At 39.6% G+C, this 22,855-nt stretch overlaps 1 protein-coding gene, 1 long non-coding RNA gene and 1 pseudogene across 2 annotated transcripts in view; 2 read left to right on the top strand and 1 right to left on the bottom strand.

The window, feature by feature from the left end:
* Nucleotides 1–1,322: 1,322 nt before the first annotated feature.
* On the top strand, nt 1,323–1,683 carry LOC119530247 (annotated as a pseudogene).
* Nucleotides 1,684–3,806: 2,123 nt separating this feature from the next.
* On the bottom strand, nt 3,807–14,341 carry UCHL1 (ubiquitin C-terminal hydrolase L1). The gene is made up of 9 exons (XM_037829672.1): nt 14,194–14,341; nt 14,071–14,082; nt 13,486–13,614; nt 10,497–10,647; nt 8,293–8,378; nt 8,163–8,210; nt 7,318–7,384; nt 6,355–6,413; nt 3,807–4,261 (listed from the first exon to the last, which is right to left on the bottom strand). Exons 1-9 carry the CDS (start codon nt 14,224–14,226, stop codon nt 4,175–4,177), a joined length of 672 nt encoding a protein of 223 aa, XP_037685600.1. The 5' UTR covers nt 14,227–14,341; the 3' UTR covers nt 3,807–4,174.
* Nucleotides 14,334–22,855, top strand: part of LOC119529350 — an 81,720-nt gene continuing 73,198 nt past the window's right edge. The window contains exon 1 of the long non-coding RNA XR_005215847.1: nt 14,334–14,624. This is a non-coding gene — a long non-coding RNA (uncharacterized LOC119529350). The remainder of the gene's footprint in view (nt 14,625–22,855) is intronic.

Genomic DNA, 22,855 nt, shown 5'->3' with positions numbered 1-22,855 from the left:
GCAACACCCTGGGACCACATATTCAGTTTGAGTTGAACAAATCAAGCCCACGCATTGCCCTGCAGGCCCAGTTGAGGCGAATCTTAATTCACCAGAACTATTCCTAAAGCATCACCTTCCAGGGGCTTGGGCTTGATTACTTTAGGTGGGGAAACCTGGATTTTTTTTTAGGGCTGTGAGGTCATAATTGTCACCATTATTTACTAGTAAGTTTTCAGGGGATTAAAAAACTGCCTTTTAGTCTAAGAAGCTGTCACAGCTACGAGGCACCTAAGGACTCATGATAACTAAATGTAATCAGGTCTCCTGGATGGGATCCTGGAATGGAAAATAGATACTAGGTGAAAACTAAGGAAATCGGAGTAAAGTGTGGCTTTTAGTTACTTATAATGAATGTACCAATCTTGGGTTTTTTTTGTTTTGGGGGGTTTGTTTGTTTTGTTTTTTGCAATTCAAAAAACTGCCTTTTAGATGATGGTTAACATTTTGAAAAATGTCTGATTACTACGAGAGATGGGAGACACATTAGTATATAATCTTTTTGAATCAGCTTAAGGATATCAATTGCAAACATGACCAGGAAAAGGAAACCATCAAGTGATTTAAATCATTCAAATCCAGATATTTTGCAGGAGGAGGAAACATTATCCTTACTGTTCCTTCTGTAGGGGCTTTTCTCACTCTCCCCCTTTGTGTGTATTCAAATACACACACTCCACAATTCTATCAATAGTTTACGTTAGAATAATTACTCAAGGCGTGCTTACGAGGTACTAAGCATTCAGTGCGTTAACTTAGCTCAATCCACTTCATCCTTTGGGAAGGGGCCTATCATTCCCATTCTACAATGGAAAGTCGAAACCAAGTTTTACACCAGGCAGTCTGACGACAGAGGCAGTACATAGCGATCCTCTCTTCACTGCTATGCCAAACTGCACCTTGTTCCTTAGGAAATGCCAAGCCCAGTCAAGCAATCAAACAGGTGAACAACTTAATGCTATTGTACAAATGAATCAATAAGATCATTCTACTCAAAGGATGAAGAAAGTAAAGCTGCCAAATTAGCAATTTGAAGTCATTTAGTGTGGTAGGGTACAGGCCATGTTCTAAAGAAGCTGAGGTTTAGACCATGAAGATGATTACTTTCAGTTCTAGAAGAGCCTAATACTGGAGACTGCTGAAGGCTTTTTAGAAGACAGACAACTAAATAAGTTGCACTGTCTTTTATGAAGACCCTTTTATAGAAAAATACTGAATAAACTTGCCTCTGATGGGCCTGGTGTTCCCAAGATGGAAGGAGAAAAATCCGAGGAAGATGGAACATGACTAACGTCACTACCTTGGCAGTCCCGAGTAGCATATATCAGACTAGCAAGGGGCAATACACCACCACTGGTGACACGCCAACCTACCAGATCCTAGCTCCTACGATGGCTCTGACACAGGGAGTAGGGAGAGCTGCCTCACCACAAAGTTTGCACAGTCCACAGCAACTAGCAGAAGCAACATGCAAATGAGAGTTGAGGCTAATGAAAAATAGGGAAGCTGGCAGGACTGTCACAGGAAGAAGAAAGAATATGTCAAATGCCTTGAAAATCAGGCGGCTGTGCTTGAAAACCAAAACAAGACTCCCATTGAGGAACCCAAGGCCTCAAAGATCTTCACTACCATAAAGCAGAGTAACTGTCTTTGGCTTGGACCTTGTTTATATGAAGACTAATAGAGGCAGGAGTTGCAGCAAATCTAATTGCCATGCGGGCTTCTAGGACACTTGTGACCCTGAAGAATCCAGTTTGGCTCTAGAGTTTGCAATTGAATTGGGACTGTTGTTCCAAGATTTGGAATGCAACCATGATCACATTTACCAGCTTACTGCAGTCTGTCAGTAGCATGCAAAAAGTGTTGTTTGTCCTTTTGCTTCTAGTCTTTTTGGGGGAAGCTGTTTAAGAATGTCGATGTCAAAGGAAAGAGTATGTAAAATGTTTGGCCAGTCGAGTTGTAGTGCTGGAAGTTCAGAACAAGAAGCATAAAGAGGAACTTGAAACCTTGAAAGACATTTGATCTCCCAAAGCAGATTAGTAGAAATATTTAACTGTGAACTGATTACAACATGTACAGTTGCCTTTGAAGGCAATAGAATATATAGCTGGCAAGAATTATGGCTTTTTTCCTTTGTATCATTCATCTTATTCTCCAATTGCTAACATTCCTAAATGGCTTCACTGTACTTTGTTGATTCTTAGCTAAAAATTCAATTTTTTTAAAAGAAACAGACTGTAAAAAATGTATGTAACAAATTCTTAAAATGCAGTATTTGTAAGATTTATTCTAATGCCACATAATTGCAGTTTCTAATCTCTGTGTCATAGTGTCCTATGCAATAAAATTTTTTGCAGGTCTTTAAAAAAGTATTATCTGCATAGACTAACCAGAGCTGAAAACTGATTAAGGCAGATGAGACCCAAGTTACCAGATTCCTTGTAACAGACAGGGCCACACTCTTATGTGAAAATCACAATAAGCGCAGGGAACACGGGGTTTCTTCCTGACTGCCTTTCTTTTGTGTAACTAGAAAAGAATTGTTAAACATGGCAATTTCTCATTAACCTTTAATGCAAACCTATATATATTAATGTATCCTTATCTATAAAATCGGGTTTAATAACAAGTGCCAGACATTTGTTAAAAAAAATCTAGATTCTAGAAAGTAAGAAAGTGCTCCAAAAAACAAAACAAAAGCTACATTGACGTGGGTATGTCAAAGGGACACAGCAGCAAACTGAAAGAACTCCCAATGGCCAAAGCTGGTAGGATTTGAACAATAAAATATAGTACTAGATTACAACCCAAAGTGTAAAATAAATATTCATGGGTCCATACTGATAGAAAGAAAATGATTAAATAAAAATGTAAATGGGGAGAAGAGACAAATCTCCCTTGCAGAAGAATTCCAAATAATTTAGGTAGATACTCCACCCTCAGGAAGGGGAAGCATAACTCCCCACAAGTGTGGGCTGTGCATAGCCACTTAAGTACAATATGGAAAAGGGGGGAGGGAGGGAGAAAATAGCTTTAGAGCAGAGAAACCTGACAAATGTTACTTCACCTAGGTGATCAAATTCAGTATCAACAGTGATATATCATGTTGATAGTTAAGTACCCTTGATATAACGTGATGACAATGGCACTTTACCTCCATGGTATTCCTCCCAAAAAACCGAAACCCATCTTATCAACAGAAAAACAGATTCCAATAGAGGGGCTTTCCCACACAATACATGAGCAGTATACCCTATAACTATCAAGGTCATCAAAAACAAGGTAAGTCTAAAAAACTGTCACAGCCAAGAGGAGCCTAAGAAGACATGAAGACTAAACATAGTGTGCTCCTGGATAGGATCCCAGAATAAAAAGAGACACTAAGTAAAAACTAAAAAAATCGGAATCAGCTTTGGACTTGAATTAATAATTTATGAATATTGTAAAAGTGGACCCTAATAATGTAAGATATTAATAGATGAAGCTGGGTGAGGAAATACATGGGAACTCTCTGTACTTGCTCAATTTTTCTATAAATCTAAAACCATTCTAAAAAAACTAAGTGTGTTTCAAGTTTTAAAAAAATAGTTCCTGTAGAAACGATATAGGAGTATAAATGCATCTAAAAAGTCTAGAGATGCTAAACCAAAGCACAGGAGAAATTTGTGCTGTTATGTGAATGTCTGATATAAGCAATTGATACAGATTACTATATCAAAGTAATTTGAGATACACTGGGGGGACATAAAAGAGAAAGTGAAAACCAGTTTAGGCTTATCTCTTATCAGCAGAAAAGTTTTATTCCTTTTAATGACAAACAATTAAACCACATCCAAGGCCTAACCTTACAGACACAAACCAAAGTAGCCATTTAAAGCATTAGATAATAAGGTATGAGACATACAATAGTAACTCTGGGGGAAGATGCTACGCCAACTGAAGCTTACACCAAACTTTGCTCAGTTGGCAGTTGAGCTGCTAGTGCTTGGGTGGGGCTCAGGGTACGAGCATTTCTGCAGAACCAAAGGAGAACAGCTGTGTTTTGCAAGTACTGAAGCATTTTAGACTGCACTATAAGTGTGCGTTTTCACGTTTAAGAGAAGAGGGGAAAAAAGGTAAGTTCCTCCATGGGGCATCAGGCTGCCTTGCAGAGGGCCACAGCGGAAAAGCGGACTTCTCCTTGCTCACGTTCAGTGAATTCTCTGCAGACCTTGGCAGCGTCCTGAAAACCAAAGTTTCAAAGAGAAATTATCTAAGGCCCAATAATGCTTAAAGTTTATCCTCATCAATTTTAAATCTTCCACTAAATCTGAAAACCAGGGCTTAAGGTTAAGAGAAAAAAAATGAAGTGTTGGAAAAGGCAGGAACCAACACTGCAGACCTGGCTTCTCAGAAGCATTGATTCCTTTATTACTTCCACCAAATGGCTCTGTGCTTCTTCCTGCCTTGTGCACCTGGTTTTGACAGAAGAACCAAATGTTCTTTTCCTCAAATCTAAACCAGACAGAAAACTGATTTCCCTTCTGTAACGGGGACTAAGAGAAAAGTTTTAACTCAGAAATTTCCAGGGTAGAGACAAATTTCTTCTAAATAAACATTTTAGAAAATGGCCTTAGTGTTAAGAGTGACTACCTGGCATTCCAGTCATGGAAAAGTAATGGTTTCGTAGACATTGCAATGGGAATGGCATGTGTTAATAATTCTAACCTAGATTACAACGATTGTTAAGTTAGAAAACTGACACCATAGCTAGTTATTTACCAAATTCTAGAGTTTAAGTGTCTTGGGATCATAAATATCAACAGCCCTGTTCAATTTCTAAAAAACCCGAGGGACACAGGAGAAAGGTAATTTCACAAACCATAGCAGGTTTAGAATCTTTAAGAGGAAAGGGAAGACTCTGTGACATGGAATAGTGATGGAATATCAGCTCCTAAAGTCTAGAAATCATAAACTAGATCAAATTTGGCCTATGCTGGAGACTCTTCAATGTTCCTGCTTTCAGACCACTTTTACAAACTAAAGGGTTTGCAAATGTAGGTGTAGACTGACACCTACATTTCATTATCAGAATTTTTGATAAACTGATATCCCAGACCTCCTTTCCCTAAATTAGAATTTTCCTATACAACCTAGAGTGTTGACAAAGTACATGTCTTTAAAGAAAATAGCCATGTCCCAGACACAAAACTTTCTTACTGAGCAGTGAACGAATTCATTCAATTTTGTAATACTTGGGTTAAGCTTATATATTTTCTTACTTGTTCAAAAATAATTTAGTTTAAACAAACTAAAACACCTTTAACTATACAGAACCATCCTTACTTAGGATAAGAATTTTAACTTATTAAGATGCTTGTTTATATTCATATAATTTCAAATGAGATTCTAATTAGAGAATAGAAGTTTTTACCTTCCTACATCTCAAATTCTACTCATGTAACAGTTTTGGGTATCCTATGTAAGGCACATTTTATAGCACTACACAGGATTAGATAAGTTAGTATGTACTTTATAAGCTGTATTAGGAAGACCAGGGTCTTTCCCTCAAAAGGGTCAAATCCAGAAATTCTGCCTGTTCTTTATTCCCTTCCAAAGAAATTCTGGCTTTCTCTTGCAAATACCCCACATCTACACTGTCTCTTCTCTAGATCTCTTTCTCACTTTCTACTATTCCCATATACTTCTTGATACTCAAGAATTAGTTTCTCTTTATAATAGCAAATCAATTCTAGTGACTCAATTCTAGTCCAGAACTAAGAGGTTTTGGGGGTCACTTGTATTAGGATGGTTACACAGTCATTCTAGACCATAAAGTTTCTGTTGGGCATGTTTTGAATCTGGTACTCTAGAGCCATAGTAGTGAGGCATGGGGAAAGAAAAAAAATCCTGAATTTAATTGCCTAGCCAGGACACATAGCACACTAAATAAAAGAATGACCCAGATCCAGCTGTCTTAGAGGGATTACAAAAGGCTCAGGTTGCTGTTAATGTGAATTGTTACCTGTGATGTAATCTGACAATCTGACTATGGTCACTTTAATCCCACAAGGAAGCAAAGCAATGGCTTTCAGGTTAATTCTGACTGTGGGTAAAGACAGCACACGATACAGATTAGTCAGGGCTGTTCTGAAGGATCCTGTTTAAAACCACTCACTATAACCTAAGGTAAATAGAATCACGATCACCTAAGCCCTAAAGACTATTACCCAGACCTCCGGTGCTGGCTTTATGGAAAAAGCATTAACACTTTAAAATAGACAATTTGATTAAAGAAAGGTGGTCTCTGGTGGAGAGAGAGATTCCAAAGATCACCTGCAATAGTGAGTCCTCTGAACTGGTGCCATGGTTCACTGGGAAAGGCATCCGTCCATCTGCAACAAAGAAGCCAGCCATGTCAATATCCTTTACACATCTTCTGGCTACTGTGCTTACCCAGCCCAGAGAAAGTTCAAGACTCTTCCGAATACCATCACCACTCCCACAAAGGGAAGCCTGATTATGAAGCAATAAGTTGGAAATGAGGGTCATGTGTTTTTCAATATCCATTCCAGGTGATTCTAATCCAGAAGCAATGAGACCCAACAAGCCCAATCCAGACACCCTGATAGAGGGGCTTGTGTCCCCATCTCACAGGAAGGACCACAGAGCCAAAGTCAGGAGGCCCCGGGGTACAGGAAAGGTGAAGGGCTCCTTGAGATTTCATTTGCTCCTAAATGACTGCTGATTGTCCCCAAACTCCTTTGCCCCTGTCTGACCATAGGTTTAGTCTTCTGTTGACCTGACAGAGCAGTCTTCTATTAATAAGGGGATGAATTTCAAATATGGATAAAATTTCTTATTGCCATAAGCCAGTTAATAGAAATCACCCCCACATGTCCAAATTCTTTTTATAGAAACAGGGTCACATTCAGGCATAGATCCTTTCCCAAATGTGTTCTTTGCCTGAAAAAGATAATGCTGGAGACCCGCTGCTGGTAACGTTACAGCATGGGAGGTGAAAAGAGAAAGTCTGAACACGTAATGTGTTGAACTGTGTTGATATATTCTCTTTACTGTTTGTGACTAAAGCCATTCATTTGACAAGTCAGCTGCCTGAGGGAGGCGTTCTGCATATGATAAAGGATTAAGTGCCCCCACGAGAATACCTTGTTGTTCTGACTTCATTAATAATGATGTATCAAGGGCTATAAAGCCACACACCAATAGTGTAAGAGAAATAAACCTGAAGAATGCATGAAACTATATTGGATTCCAGAAATGGAATGAGAAACATACCAAGTTCATAGAGGTGGCCATCCACGATGTTAAACAGAATAAAATGAAAGTTCACTTTGTCATCTACCTGAAGAGTCAAAAAACATTTGTAATGAGTTCTTTGAACTTAATTTGTTAAAAATAATTTCTCTCGCCATTCAAATGGAATATGCTTGAAGTGACGTGCTTATATTTTAACTATAGCTAGTGTTTCATATATTTATAAATTTATAGTATTTATATTTCATATAGCTAGTAATTTCCTACATACCAGGTCCTATTCTAAGCCCATTAAGGGAGATATGCTGTAATTATCAGAACAACCCCGAGATAGTTACTGTCATACATATTTTACTGAAAAAGAAATCAAGGCTTAGGGAGGATAAGTATCTCACCCAAGGTCAAGACTAAAAAGTGGCAACTTTAGCCAACTACAGTTAATCTACTGAAATCTACTTTAGCAACTGACTGGGAAGTTCTGTTCAGATTACCGTATGTTTAAGTCTTCTAGAAATCATTAAGTCTTTGTTGTTATGCCTTTACTCTCCCCAAAACAGACTGAGAAGAGTACTTGAAATGCTTAATTACTAGGAGAGGTAACCGACATCTTTAAGACTCATCTGGATCTAAACAAAACACTTTGGCTTTGAATTTACTGAAGACTAAGTCAATTGCCAACCGGATTTCTTAAGAGCCACTGTTATGAACAAGTCTGGCCAAAGCATCATTTGGGTAGAATTTTCTGGTATTAATTGGCCTGCAGGAGGATAACACCATTTGCTGTGTTCCAGTAAGAGGTGCATGAATTTCAGTGGAAACACAAGTTACACCTGGACTGCCTGACTGTGATTTGCATTTGCATTTACCCGACATTGGCCTTCCTGTGCCACCGCATCATGGGCTGCCTGAATGGCCTGCAAAAGAAAAAAAATAATGAGCATGAGGATTTCCAGTGTTATTTTAAAGAACGCAATAGGCTGAAAGTTCTCATCCTACCTCATTCTTCTCAAAACATTTTGCTCTGTCCTCAGGTGACATCTTCTCCGTTTCAGAAAGAAACTGTTTCAGGACTGACCCATCCTCTTTTAAAAGCAAATGCATGTATTAATAGAGAAAAAACAATGCAAATGGGCTCACATTTATTGCTGACTTAAGCTGCTACATAGCTGGTCATGCTTAATGACTGAATACTTAAGGATGTGAATGAGCTGCCCATTCCTCCCCCAACCCTTTCCCAACCTCTCCCCTAACTCACTACATCCCAGCCAGAGGGACTTCTCCCCTCCTCCAGTGCAGAGCTCTTTCCTGCCTCTGCTTCCTGCCTCTCCCAACCACTTTCACCCGGCCACCTCCCACTTATCTTTAAATCTCAGCTAATCACTTTCTTATAGCACTTACCCATATGTAACACGTATTTGTGAATTTTTTAGTGCCATGTTTACAGACTGTAGTGTCTATCGCTGAATCTAGAGCACTACCAGAAAGTACACTTTCTTGTGTACATGACTCCACAGTAACACCCTAACCCAGTAAAGTTCTCAGTGAAGATTTTTATTTCAGAGTAGAAAATTCAATCCTGGTTAATTCGGTTATCCAGATAGACATAAGCTTAAAGATCTTCAAAAGAAATGTAAAGAGCCACATAGTCCAGCCTAGAGACAACCAGCTGACTCTTGGTAAAGGGTTTATTTTTTCTCCGTGTGGATAAAGGAGTCACTGATTACACAGCTATAATGAGACACTTCCATTTTAAAAGACCTCAACTTGAACTTCCATCTCTAAACTTACATTTTTTAAAAAATCTTGTTAAATGCAGACTATTCAAAATTTGGAAGAAAAAGGAATCCTCTTAACTTTGAAGAAGTCAATGACTCAGATTTAAGTGACACCGTCGTTATCACGGTTACAGAAGTTACAGTATCTCTGCTGAACCCAGGCTTACAGTAAATGAAATGAGAGTTACTACAGAAGAAATAGGAAGAATCAAGCTACAATTTTTTATACGGCTCAGACAAGCCAATATTTGAAAAAACAAGTTCTATAAGATCTGGATATTTATGGCCAGACAGGTCATTTTTTAATTTCAAAAGTATACCAGGAATAGAGACTTGGCCACAATTCACTTGTTTAAACAAAAAAACGTATTTGTATATGTTTGTATACATACATTTAAACACACAATGTGCCAAAAACAACAGTGTGGACTATTAGTTGAAATTGCTCAATTCTTAGCCACCCTCACCCATTGTCTAAATTAGGAGTTGGTAAACTACTGCCCCACTTTCATAAATAAAGGTTTATTGGAATACACCCACAACCCCTTGTTTACATCTTGTCAATGTTTGCTTTTGCACTACAACAGCAGAGACCATGTAGCCCTCAAACCCTAAAGCATCTACTCTCTGGCCCTTTACAAATGAGTTTTTGACCTCTTGTCTAAATCATATACAATGGCCATGTATTTTAATATAGCTCAGTGCTATTAATATGCCTTTGACAAGATTAAGGGCTGAGTCTCCTTTCTTCTTGCATATTGTCCACAGCATCCATCGGGGGTAGGGACATGAGGGGCTGAAGTCCTTGACCTGACTGTTCACAGCTGGATCTTTTGGATTTTGGGCCTGCTGCTATGCCCTCCCTACAGGAACCTTTACTCTTCACCTGAATCCATCTGTTATAAGCTGTGTTGGTTTCTCCTGTTGCTTATGCGACAGAACCATTAAAGGTGGGCCATAACGTTGACATGTTATAGCTTATATCTCTTAATTCTTTGCAATTGTTGAGAATTGAATGGGGGCACGTGAGAATCATTACAACAATGGGCCCTCAAGTGTTCTTTATCCTTTGCCTCCGACCCATTTAGGATGTCTGCAAACTGGGAGAGCCTATGCAGAGGGGCAGTACAAAGGCTAGCTATCACCCACTCTTCCACTTTTGATGGACAATGACCAACCATGCTTCTTGGTAAATGAGTTTCCTTCTCTCTAAAGAGAGAAACAATAAGAATTCATCAACTGATTGTATCTGAATAAGAAGTAACTATGACTAAACACGTTTCAAATAATGTTAAGGCAATGACTTTGCTAAAAAGAACCTGGGGGTTTTGGAATGAAGAATTATGAGTTAAGGTTAACTCGACATTCTGACCTCCACATTCCAAGTTTAATTAGAGGAGAGCAGGCCTGAAAACCCATCCTTACCAAAGTCCAGTTTGTCCTGATTATTGGCCACCGCATGTATGAGTCCGATTGTACCACAGGAGTTCCCAATGGTCTGTTTCATGAAGTATACTTTAGGACTAACTTCTTGTCCCTTCAGCTCCTCAATCTGTTTTTTCCTGAAGTTCTCATGCTGTGAATGTAAAAGATTTTTATATTTCTAATTGAAAATGCAAAGAAATAACAGATGGCAGCACAGCGAATTCTCCCTCCTAAATGGAATCACAAGTGGGATGTGCAAGCAGGAGCCTTGGTTCTAGATGCTGGCCAATGCCCAGAGAATGGCCTGTCTGCCTCCCAGACTCACACCAGCCTGTGGGGTTCTGAGAGCTTCTGAGACTCCACCCTGATGCTGCAGTGCAGTAACTGCCTTGGATATTGCCCAAGGCTTTGTCTAGACACCACTGCAATCTTTTAGCTTGAAATGGATGGTGTCATTAAATCAGAAAATAAAAAGACACATCAGTTCATTATTTTCTCTTTCACACTAACAAAAGCAGTACTTCACGTGGACATCCCAATCAAACTTTGATCAAAATGCATAACAAGAACACCAACTAGTTTCATACTTCACTATTCTTTAAAGTTCTGTCTATTCTATCCAAGTATACTGCTCTTCAAACAAACAAACAAGCCTTAACCGTTAAAAGGAAAAAGCAATTCAAAGAAATTATTTCACTGCCCCCCCCCCTTTTTTTTCCTAAAGAAAAGACATCTGGTCTTTTCAGCTGTGCTTTTTCAAAACCTTCTCACCCTAAAAGAGGGAATGTGACACTTGTTTGGCCTTGCCAGCTATACACTTCATTTGAGGACAGATTAGCAACTGGGGGTGGACTGGTAAATGATACCCCAAAACAGCTGTTAGCACTTTTGTATAGTAATTTAGTGGGCTTGCTACTAATAATAACCTTTCAATAATCAGTTTTAAAAATCTTAAAGGTATGACTTCTCAGTTAAAAGTCAGGGTGCTAATGCTAAAGAAACAATAATTTCCCATAACCCGCTAAATTCCAAGAGAATACCAGAAGCATATTTCCAATTCTAGTAGCCTTGCATCACCAACACATGGAAGAGATATTTAAGCAAGCTCTGTGGTATTATCAGACGAACAGACCTCTTCCATTAATTTGAGATTCATCTCATCTCACAAATACTGTAACCAGAGATCAACTTAAGCTTCAACTAGTAAGAAACTACCAAATCCTTGAATTGTTACTCATTGACTATTAAAGGTTTTCACTTTCCTTGCTTAATTAAATAAAAAGAAACAAAAGGAGATACTACTGTCCTTTAGGGTCATTTTTGCTCTATCATGGAGACACGTCTGTAAATATTTCACAGGAACTTAAGGTCTTAGAAGCAATCTATTTAAGATTTCATAATATTCCAAGTCCAAACTAGATCCTCTCTAAATTCACATTAGCTATTTGGAAGTCAGCCTACACACCTCAATTTTTCTTTGAATTTGCTTCAGTGTTTAGCCAGTGGGTGGCTTTTTGTTTTGTTTTCTTTTTTTTAGCACAATCAGTGCACGATAAATCTGATGGCTTGAACTGGAAATAAGCTATTCAAACCAGAATGTTCTCTAGGAGAGCTGCCAGACCCAGCAACAAGACCAGTGGGCCTTTGAAAGGCAAATGCCCTGCACCACTGCTTCCCTGAAGCCATGCCTCTGAGAGCTGCTCAAAACCTCAGAGTCATCATGGTTTGTTCCTCTAATCAGAAAGATCTGCCAAGACACTCAAGTGGAAGAAAGGAGACTGCATTGGATTCGGTCAATGGGAAAGCTAATTGACTTGCTATTATTTGGCAGTTCCCTTTTTGTCTAAGTAAAGGCTTTGGGCAATAAAAACCTATCAGTGGGATTATCTAAAAGCTTTCGTAAGTGATTTCATTCTCAACTCTTACCCATTTCCCCAGAGAAAGGCCCAGCACTTCCCAAGGGGCTTAATTTATGCTTAGCATGCTTCTAGCACATCCAGCCCTGTGAGGGTGCTTCAGTTAAGCTTACTCTATGTTTGAAGTGTTGCCCCAAGTTTTTTTAAACACAAATTTTAATCACTCCCATGTTAGAGGTTAAGTGACAGCAGTAGGAGATGGACAACGCCATGCTAATTAGTGGTATTCCGAAAACAGTAAGACGATTATCTCAGCTACCTTTTTACATCTGATGCTCAGCCTTTGAGGTACATATATCCATGCACACTTGTAGGAAGTAGACCATCCTAAGGGAAATGAAAAGGTATTTCCAAGACTACTCTAATACCAACCTAATTCATATTTTCTGCAAGGTCAGAAAGGAAGGAGGATAACAGAGGGGGAAGGAGGTAAACAAAGAGCCAAGCAAAAACCACACACAAATTATTAAGCTTAAACACACACACACAAATATTCAAGAGCCTAAAAACCAAACCCAGGCCTCAGCAAGCAGTGAAGGTGGAGAATTGCAGAACCTACCGTTTTCTCTGATTCAGAGAAGCCTGCCCCCTCCTAACATTTTATAGCAAGTGGGGACTCAGAAAACCAAACAAAAAGCTGACAGGTCACAGCCCCTTAAAGGGAAACAATCAGCGATTCCTTGTAGCAGAAAACTCAGAAAAGGCTCTACGTATTAAAGGCTAAACATCAACGTTTGAGCAAACTCGTAAAATGAGTTATTTCCCTGGAAAAATTGGGATGATAGACGTAAGATACGGTTTCTCTTCCAAATTTAAAGCAACTCAGGCTGGATGAGTGAGAAAGCAATACATCCTATTGCAACAGGAGCTCCGATGAGTAGGTACCAAGAAGGGGCCGTCTCCTCTGTCCTTGGGAGGCACGCCCTTTATTCCCCAAGAAAAGGGGGCAGTTTTGCCAGGTCTGAACTCCCAGGGCAGCCCGGGAGGGAAGAGTCTACCCTGCCCTCTACGCCTCACGCAGGGGGGCAGCCCGCACTGTCTGGAGCCCGCCCACCCCTGGCCCCACACCCTACCTGGGCCGTGAGGGGGAACAGGAGCAGCAGCGCGCAGGCAGGCGCTGGCACCGATCCCAGAGCCTCGTCCTCCAGTCCCAACACATCCGCGAAGCGCCAATGCCCGGCGACCCCCAGCCGGGCCAGCACCTGCGGAGAGGAAACAAGGCGGCCAGGCGCAAGGGAACAGGCTAGTCACCGGCACCTGCCAGCGCGGGGGGTGGAGGGGCCTGCTCGCGAGACCTCCGCGCCCCGACTCCACCCTGGGAGTAGCCCCGGGCCCACCCCTCCCCCACCACCTTCGGCGCAATGACACAGCACAAAGCGCGGCCCACACGTGGCTGCAGCGAAGCACGGGCACCCGACTCCGCGCGGCTGCGCCACGCCCTCAGGAGCTCGCCCGGCGTTCTCATCTGGCCGCGGCCTCCTCCATCTCCCCCTGCCGGGTTTCGCAGAGTCATCACCCAAAGGCAGGGGCACAAAGAGGATCCCTAAGCCGGCCGCCTCTGGAGAATGCAGGGCGCGGCTCGATTCCAAGCCGGTGGGCGCCTCTGCCTCGGCACTCCGGGGAGAGAGGGCACAGAGGCAGCACGAGATGCCACTCACTTTGTTCAGCATCTGAAAGGCAAACGCAGAGAACAAATAAAACAAAACCAATCAACTTGGCTACCTGGCGAGGTATCGCCCTCGGCGCTGCCCTCCCCAAGCAACCGCGCACCTGGCACTCACCTCGGGATTAATCTCCAACGGTTTGAGCTGCATCTTCGCAAACAGCAAGAGACGTCACCAACGAGAGATGAAGAAAAACAGCAAGCGGAGCCGCCCAACCTGCCGCTATAAAGAGCCGGCCTGACGCACTGTAGGTGCCTGCGCGGGGGGAACAGGGACAAAACCAAGGGAGGGGGAAACGGCCAGTTACAGCGAAATGGCACGAACCCCCCACGCACAGCGCGAAGTGGTACGGTCTGGCCCCCAACCCTTGCGGTGGGTGAGATAATCTGGGTTTTGTTGGTGGGCGTTCCTTGAGTGTATTGATAACTCTTCTTTTGATGGAGTCTCTAATTTTTTGCGAAGTTTCTGGAATCCCACCATTTCTACCGTATCAATCACCTGAAAGCTCGGGTTCTCGGAAGCACCGAGAAAAAGCTCAAATTCAACAGGTATATATTTAATGTATTATATGTCCCCCAAATTTCGCAGTTTGCATTTGACCTTAGACAATTCATCCTCCATGTTTAGTCACATCAGTACCAAGGATCGTTTTTAATTGACTGCCTAGAATTAAAAATAATCTGGTATATAACATCTATTGTATTAGCAATGCTGATGTAATGTGACTCCCCAGGAATAATTGGTAGGTCACGGGAAAGCGGAAGAAGCCTGGGTTGTGTGACTGTAATAGAAGACCCAGAGAAGGGAGGCCGTCAGAGACTTAGGAAACAGATCCAGGGAAAAGATAGATACGATTTTCATGACGAGAGGCTGTAAAAGGAAAAGCATTTTTAAAAGAATAAGAGGCTTTAAAAAATAAAATGCTGTGTACAGAATAGAATAATCCCAGAGAAGAAAAGGAATGGCAACTGAAAAAACCGCTGTTCTCTAATGATCTCAGGTGGGCTTTTTTTTTCTACCAGCATATTCAAAGATGGAGAAAAAGCATATGCCGAAGCACGAATAAAAAGAGTGGCAAAGATCTGTAAAAATAGTGCCAGGAAAGGTAAATCTCAGAAGGAAATGGGGCTTGCAGAAACAGTAAGGAAGCAAGAAGGTTGGGTATTTTTAAAAATAAGCTCAGGACAAAATATTGGTGATGATGATGGAAGAATAGACCTACTGGTTAGAGCTTAACTGATGACAGAGGGAAGGGAGAGAATCTACATTTTTAAGTTAATGCCTCTTGAGTGGCTCAGAGGCCTCGTATGTCATCTCATTTAACCCCCAGAGGATCCAGTGGAGAAACTCTTGTTAGTGCCATTTTACAGATGAGAATCTGAGTCTTAGGTTAATTTGCTTATGGTCACAATTAGAAAAGTAAAACTGGGAAGTGAATCCTGGTAAAACATACTCTAAGAACCTGCCCTCTGTCTAAGATTCCACTACATTACACCTCTATTTTCTTTCAATTTTACCATTTAAAAAAATGACCTTGAAACACAAAAATGAGAGAGAAGAAACACAGTAAGAAGGTTTTCCATGGGTGAATTTTATGGTCTATAAATTATACCTCAATAAAGTTGTTAAAGGGAAAAAAAAGCACATTGTGAGAAAAAGATTTAAATATTTTAGCTGTTCGTAATTTGAATATAAAATTGGTGCCACTTTATAACACAAGAAATTCAGTTTAATTTTAATAGTAGTGGATTCTTGGAGTACTGTCTGAAAAGATTCATGAGCCCAGTGAAGAAAAAGTACTGTGATTGATTAGTGATATCTGTCATGAGTATGAAAAAGGTAAATAGCAAGGATGTTGTTCTAGTTTGCCAAAGCTGCTGTTATGCAAAATACCAGAAATGGATTGGCTTTTTTAAAGGGGATTTATTGGGTTACAAATTTACAGTTCTAAAGCCATAAAAAGTGTCCAAACTAAGGCATCGACAAGAGGAAACCTTTGCTGAAGAATGGCCAATGGCATTCGGAACACCTCTGTCAGCTGGGAAGGTACAAGGCTGGCGTCTGCTGGCCCTTTGCTCCCAGTTGCAGTTCAAAATGGCTTTCTCCAAAATGTCTCAGGGCTTTTGTCTTAGCTACTCTCTCTCAGCTCATGCATCATTGCTTCTTTCTCTCTGGGCTTCACCTCTTAGCTTAGCATCTCCAAACTTCTTTCTATCTGCATCTCCAAGGGTTTCCAAGTGTTAGCAAGCATCTGTGTTGGCTCTTGAGTTAAGTCATCCAGTGATCAATCAAGACCCATCTTTCTACTCGGCTGTCTTCATGGTATTGAAGGTGTCATCAATCATGATTGTAAAATGGCTGCAGAAGCTCTAAGCATGGTAAACCTCACACAATGTCCAAAGGCAAGAAGGAAAATGACATTTTCCCTCTCTTTCTATTTTAAGGATGAAGGACAAGTTTTTCCAGAAGCCCCACCCTCCTGAAAATTCCTTAATGTACCATTGGCTTAAATTTAATTACAGGAGCATGCACTGACCAAAAAGAGGCTAGGAAATCAAATATGTAATATTTTCAGATTCCATGAAGGTAAGCTGGGCTCTAGCACCAAAGAATAGGGGTAAGAGCAAGTGTATTTGATAGGCAAATACCAGTGTCTTCTGTCACACCATGCCCAGAATTTTTCAGAGACTTAATGAACATCTATTAGGGATATGATGGAGAAACTTCTGCTGAGGGCAAAGAGGAAGGAGCTTGAAATACATAATCTCCAAGATCCCTTTGCCATTAGTATTCTGTGATCTTCCATAGTAGTTCATTTTCACTGATATTGAGATACTCAATAGTACTGAGTAGGCTATGGTTCAGTATGACTTCAAGGAAAAAAAAAGTAAGATTGCCATTGGTGTAATGGTGAACACTGTGGACTATTATTTAGAGGAACTTGAGTCCAGTCCTGACTCTGCCTCAGGAGAACAGTGTGACTTTTGGGTCCTGATTTTCTGTTAGGAAATCTAAGCATTTTAGGTTCCATCTGACATGTTTATGGTGGAGAAACAAGTTTAATGAATGAAGGAGTTGTCCTTCCTTAAATAAAGATAACATTTCTGGTTTACTAGCAGTAGGACTTTTTTTTTTATCATAAGTATTATTTTTCTAGCAATAATGAAGATTTGGAATGAATGCATTAAAAATTATCATCTTAGGATTCTGATATCTCATTGTTAAGCACATAAAGATGCTTAAGGCTGTAGTTTGAGGCTAAGAAATAGTACCTTAATTTTCTGGTCTAACATTTGATGGATTTCTTTTCAAAAATATTGTCTTCTCAGATAATTGCAACATTTTTAACAGCTTCCTTTTGCTTGCAAGTTCTAGTGCCCTGAAACAAGGCATGCTCCTTAATATCGTCTGTGGTAGATACAGCAGACTGTTTCACTTAAGCTCTTTCATGTGTGCCTTGTTGTATGTCAGAGCCTGGAGAGCTAAAAACCACATTTTCCAAACTCCTTTGCAGGTAGGTTTCCTCATAAGAATTTGTTTCCACCATTTGTATGTAATTTTTTATTTTTTTTGCATTTTTTTTTTGCATTTTATTGAGATATATTCACATACCACGCAGTCATACAAAACAAATCGTACATTCGATTGTTCACAGTACCATTACATACTTGTACATTCATTACCTAAATCAATCCCTGACACCTTGATTAGCACACACACAAAAATAACAAGAATAATAATTAAAGTGAAAAAGAGCAATTAAAGTAAAAAAGAACACTGGGTGCCTTTGTCTGTATGTAATTTTATGAGATTTGAAAGGTGGACATGGGACAGAGGCCGTCTTTCCATACAAATGTCTTTTTTGGCTATGTGCAAGGGCCTTTCTGGTGCCAAGCAAAGTCATGGGGCTACACAGTTTTTCTAAAGCAGCATTCAGTGTTTGCTTTTCGGCTTTCTGGATGTTGAGAAGGAGATGCTGCATACTTGGAGGCTGGGATCCGTGAACAGTGTCCATTCACAAGCTTTGTGAACTTTGGGAGGCATTTATGGTTGTAGCACCAGCAATGGCAGATTCTAGATCCCGAGATAGCAGCTCTGATAGACTGTTCCTGAAATCAATAGTTCCAATGGCAATCTCAGTTATAGCTTCCTTGGCTGGTCATTTCTACAGTGTTATCAGAATCTATCCTGTAGGCCCAGCTCACAGTTTAGTCCTTTGGCATATCCAGTGGTTTTTTTTAAAGGGTTTGTTAAATCTCTTTCTGCGTTAAATACCTAGAGTAGTTTTGGACTCCTGTATTGATATGCTGCATGCATACTAGTAGTGGTACATGAGATGATTTTTAGGTGAATCACATGTTTTCATGCATATCAGAAAACTGTGAGTTTGTGTATGTATGTATAATTAGGATATCAAATTCATGATTTACAGATTTTAGATCTTTGAGCTGATCTAAAATATACTAAGTAAATAATGGGATTATGGCAAAAATCACGAGCCATTCACAAATCCCAAAGGTAAAGTAACTCTGCGGTGACAAAGGAGTCTTATTCTTAGTTGTTGAGGGGGTAAAGTTTACAGTGTATTTATGAAAGCAGGATACTCAAGCACTGAGGCAGTGCTCCCTGAATAATTCAGAGAGTGGATATTTCTGTCTAAAGTCAGAAGCAGTTCAAGGAGGGAGTGGAGGAAGGAAAGAGTACTAGCTTTTATTGGTATGCAAAGAATGTTGTATATGTTATCCTTATTGAATCTCATGCCAACCCTCTGATATCCATATTTTACCTTAATTTTGCAGATAAGTAACCTGTGGCCTCAAAAAGACTGTTTAACTTGCTGAAGGCCATACAGCTGCTAAGTGTCTTGGTCAGGATTTGAACCCAGCTCCATTTGATTTCAAAGCCTGTGTATGTTCACATCTCCTGCCTGACCTCCATCTGAGGTGCAGCCCTACAGCCTTAGTCATTACCACTAGAAATACAGAGTAAGCTGCTGAAAATAAGGGAACATAAATTATTTGTGCAATGTCCAGGGTCAGAGCAGATCATCCAAATCCTATATACATGCCTACCTTGAGGGTTAAGAATCTAATTTGATTTTATAATTAGTATGACATCAATTATTGACAGAGTCCTTCCTCAGTGTTTTGAAACTTATTTGGCAATTCCTCTGTTGATAATGTTTCCCCGGAAATAACGTTCTGACATCCAGGTATTTTAAAGTTAAAAAATAGCACAATGAAAATGATGCATAATGCAAAAAAATCACAGCACTTAGTTACCATGGTAAAGTCAGTTTTCCTCCCATTTTCTAAAAGCAGTTCATTAGCTGGGTGGTCACAAGTATATCTAGGGGAAGAAAAAGATAAATGTTAGGCAGAGAGTGCATGTTCTTGTTGAATCATACTTAACTTCATATATTCATTCAACAGCTATTTTTGTGCCAGACACTAGGCTAGATATACCTGGCAGATAACAGACAAAAGACAAAAACTGACACAAAATAAATATATACCACGTTTCCTAGATTTTAAAAATGACATCAGTTTGGAGATCAACCAACAATTTAAGAATTGCTTCTCAGGGGGTGAAAAAAGACAAAGGACATTAAATAGATTCATCAATTATAAGATGTTTCTCCTTTTGGAAATGTGTAAACATGAAAAATATGAATCTTGGAAAGAAGGAAACTGGATCTTTTTTATTAAGCTCTTCACAGTCAATTTGTGTTCAGGATGGCTAGCAGTAGGCTTTGTCCACAGTTGCCTTAGTTTGTCAGGGCTGTTATGATAAATACTACGCACTTGTTGGCTTAAACAACTGGGGTTTATTGCCTTGCAGATTTGGAGGCTAGAAGCCCAAAATCAAGGTGTTGATAGGGCTGTGCTTTCTCCCAGAGTCTGTAGCGCTCTGGTGCTGGCATGCTGCAATCCTTGGGGTTCCTTGGTTTGCATCTCTTCTTCCTTCATATGGTAATCTGCCTCCTAGGTTTCCTTCTATAATTCTCTGACTAACTGCATCTGAATTTTCTCTGCCTTACAAGGACTTCAATTATGTGGATTAAGGCCCACCCTGATTCAATTTGGCCTCATCTAAATAGGATCTTCAAAGATCCTATTCACAGATGAGTCCACACCTTAACTGATAATAACATCATCAAAGGTCCTCTTTACAAATGGGTTCACACCAGCAGGAAGTGGATTAAGACTTGAACGTAGCTTTTGAGGGGGACATGATTCTATCCCCCACCAAAATGAAAGAAAAATGTTTTATGTTCATAAGGAGTGTGGGAGTAGCTACACTTAGTACAAGTGAAATATAGATCCTGGCTTATTGTCCTTCAGTTATTTTTCCTGTGGAACTGTAAAATTGGAAATAAGAGGGCATTGATGGGCCTAGGTCAGCCACGTATGGTGTGAACATACGTAGATTGATTAACTTCTTTTCATTTCAGTTTCCTGAACAATAAGTGAGAATCAGATAATCTCTAAGATTTCTTTCAAATCTGGAATACTAAGAACTTTGAGAAGCAGAAAATAAAAAATACGTGGATTCAGACGCATACAAATTTAGCTCACATCTACTTTCATCTCTAATTCCTTCATTTAGGCCAGTAAGCCTTTGTTTGTTTGTTTGTCTGTCATTGGAATATAATAAACAAGATTTATCACTTAAAATCTGTTTTGTTTCTGAAGTATGCTTCAGAGCTGTTACATATTTCCTTTTACCAAGAGAATAATATGTGAGGAATATGACAAGCAGAAAATTTTAAAAATCTGTAAGTATACCATGAAGAAATGTTTTCCTGAGAACACTGCTGGGTTCTGAGACCTGATAAATACTTTTCAGAATCCACAGAGAAAATAAATCAATATTTAGATGTCTAGTGTCTTGGTGTTATCTAGACAGTTAGCTTCAATGACCGAAGAATATGAAGCAATTTACAAAAAAGATTATCTGAGCAAGTTACACACAAACCCGTAAATCCACCACCCTAAGAAATTTACAGTTTCATTTTCCTCTTTATTACCTCCAGCGTTTGGCTATTATGTGTAAGTCTGTTGGGTTTCCAATCAAAATGTATTCCCTTCTCCATTCCTAACCTGGCTGCCCCTGCTGCCTAGGCCCTAGCTCTAGCAGCTTGTGCCACCCTCTGCCAGCTGAAATCTTTCTTTTTTGTTGTATGGGGGGTGGGGGAGAATGATTCTTCAAGACCTCTTCTGCCTCTCATGAGAACAGCAATATTTCAAACAGTCTGTTTAATGCAGTATTTAGTAGATATTCACTGGAAGAATCCCCTAGAACACTAGTCCCTTGCTTCTGTTTATCAGCTACCACACTTTCACCAGCAGTCCTTTATCTTTTATGTCTTACTGGCCAGAACCAAGCTCCATGCCTATCTCAGTAAGGGGAATACAGTCATTGTAAGGAGAACAGGAAACACACTGTATCTCAAAAAGGGAAAAGTAAAAATAAATTCATGTTTAGACACAGGTAATGGAACTGCAGAAAACCGAGAACAAAGAGAAGATTTTTGTATCGGCCATAAAGAAAGCATAAATGAAAATGACGTCAGTCTCCTCAACAGCAACTAGGAAGGCCTGAAGACCATGGAATATCTCCAGAATATTGCAAGAAAATAATTTGGTATCCAACAAAATTATCTTTCAAGAACAAGGGTGCAATAAAACGTTTACAGATAAACAGAAATTGAGTTTGCTACTTGCACAAAAGAAATTTCTAAAGAACTAATTAAAGAAGAAAGAAAATGATTCAGTGAAATGGTCTGAGAAAGAACAAACAATATTTAATTAAAGCATTCATGTAATTCTAAATAAATATTGTCTTTGTGTAACCATAATGTCTAATTTGTGGAATTAATGAAAGAATACTACACAATAATAGCATGTAGGAAGTACAAGGACAATAAAAGTATTCTAGTCCTTTTATTCTGGGAGTGGTTAAGAACTTATTTAACTTTAGGCTTTGTTAAGTTAAATAACCATGGTAAAATTTCAAGGGAATTAATAAAGAAAGGAAAAAAGAAGTCCAAAAACAATCATACTAAATGTAAATAGGCTAAATTTAGGTGTTTTAGCAAATTAGATTTTAAAACTCCAGATATATGCTAGTTTTAGGAGATATACCTAAAACATAATATTAGAGCAAGACCACAAGTAAAAGGGGGTAAAAAGCCTTTATAGGAAAAATGTTAATGCAAAAAAAAATCTGGTATAGCTATAGTAATATCATACTAGATTGTTAGACAAAAATCATTTTTAGAGATAGCATGATCATGATTAAATATTTAATTCACCAGGAAGATATAACAGTTATAAAAGTGTATTCCCTTCTGTTTTTGTGGGGAGATTCACAGAGATTAAAAAACCATGCTGCCATCCTCCCAGGATCTCCCTCATAATAGTTGTATGTGCAAGTGAAACGTCCCTATTTTTAGAGGCAGCTGAACATAGTGATTAAGGAAATGGATTTTGGAGTCCTGTTGTTTGGATTGAATTTTCAAATCCCATCTCTGCCATCTCCTTGATGGGTGGCATCGGGGAAGTTACTCAACCTCTCTGGGCCTCTGTTTCCTATCCGTGAAAGTTCATTCTTACTTGCATCATCATGTTTATTCCCTTTCTCCTGAATCGTTCCTTCCAGCATTCTAATAAGCAGCAATTTCTCCAAACTCAAAAAATACTCTTAATCCTTCATTCCCTTCCAGCTACAGCCCTATTTCTTATTCTCCATTGCAACAAAAGTGTTCATACTCACT

Source organism: Choloepus didactylus, chromosome 3 (genome assembly GCF_015220235.1).
Source record: "Choloepus didactylus isolate mChoDid1 chromosome 3, mChoDid1.pri, whole genome shotgun sequence".
In the NCBI taxonomy this organism is placed as follows: domain Eukaryota; kingdom Metazoa; phylum Chordata; class Mammalia; order Pilosa; family Megalonychidae; genus Choloepus; species Choloepus didactylus.
This window is presented reverse-complemented; position numbering and strand designations above follow the sequence as displayed.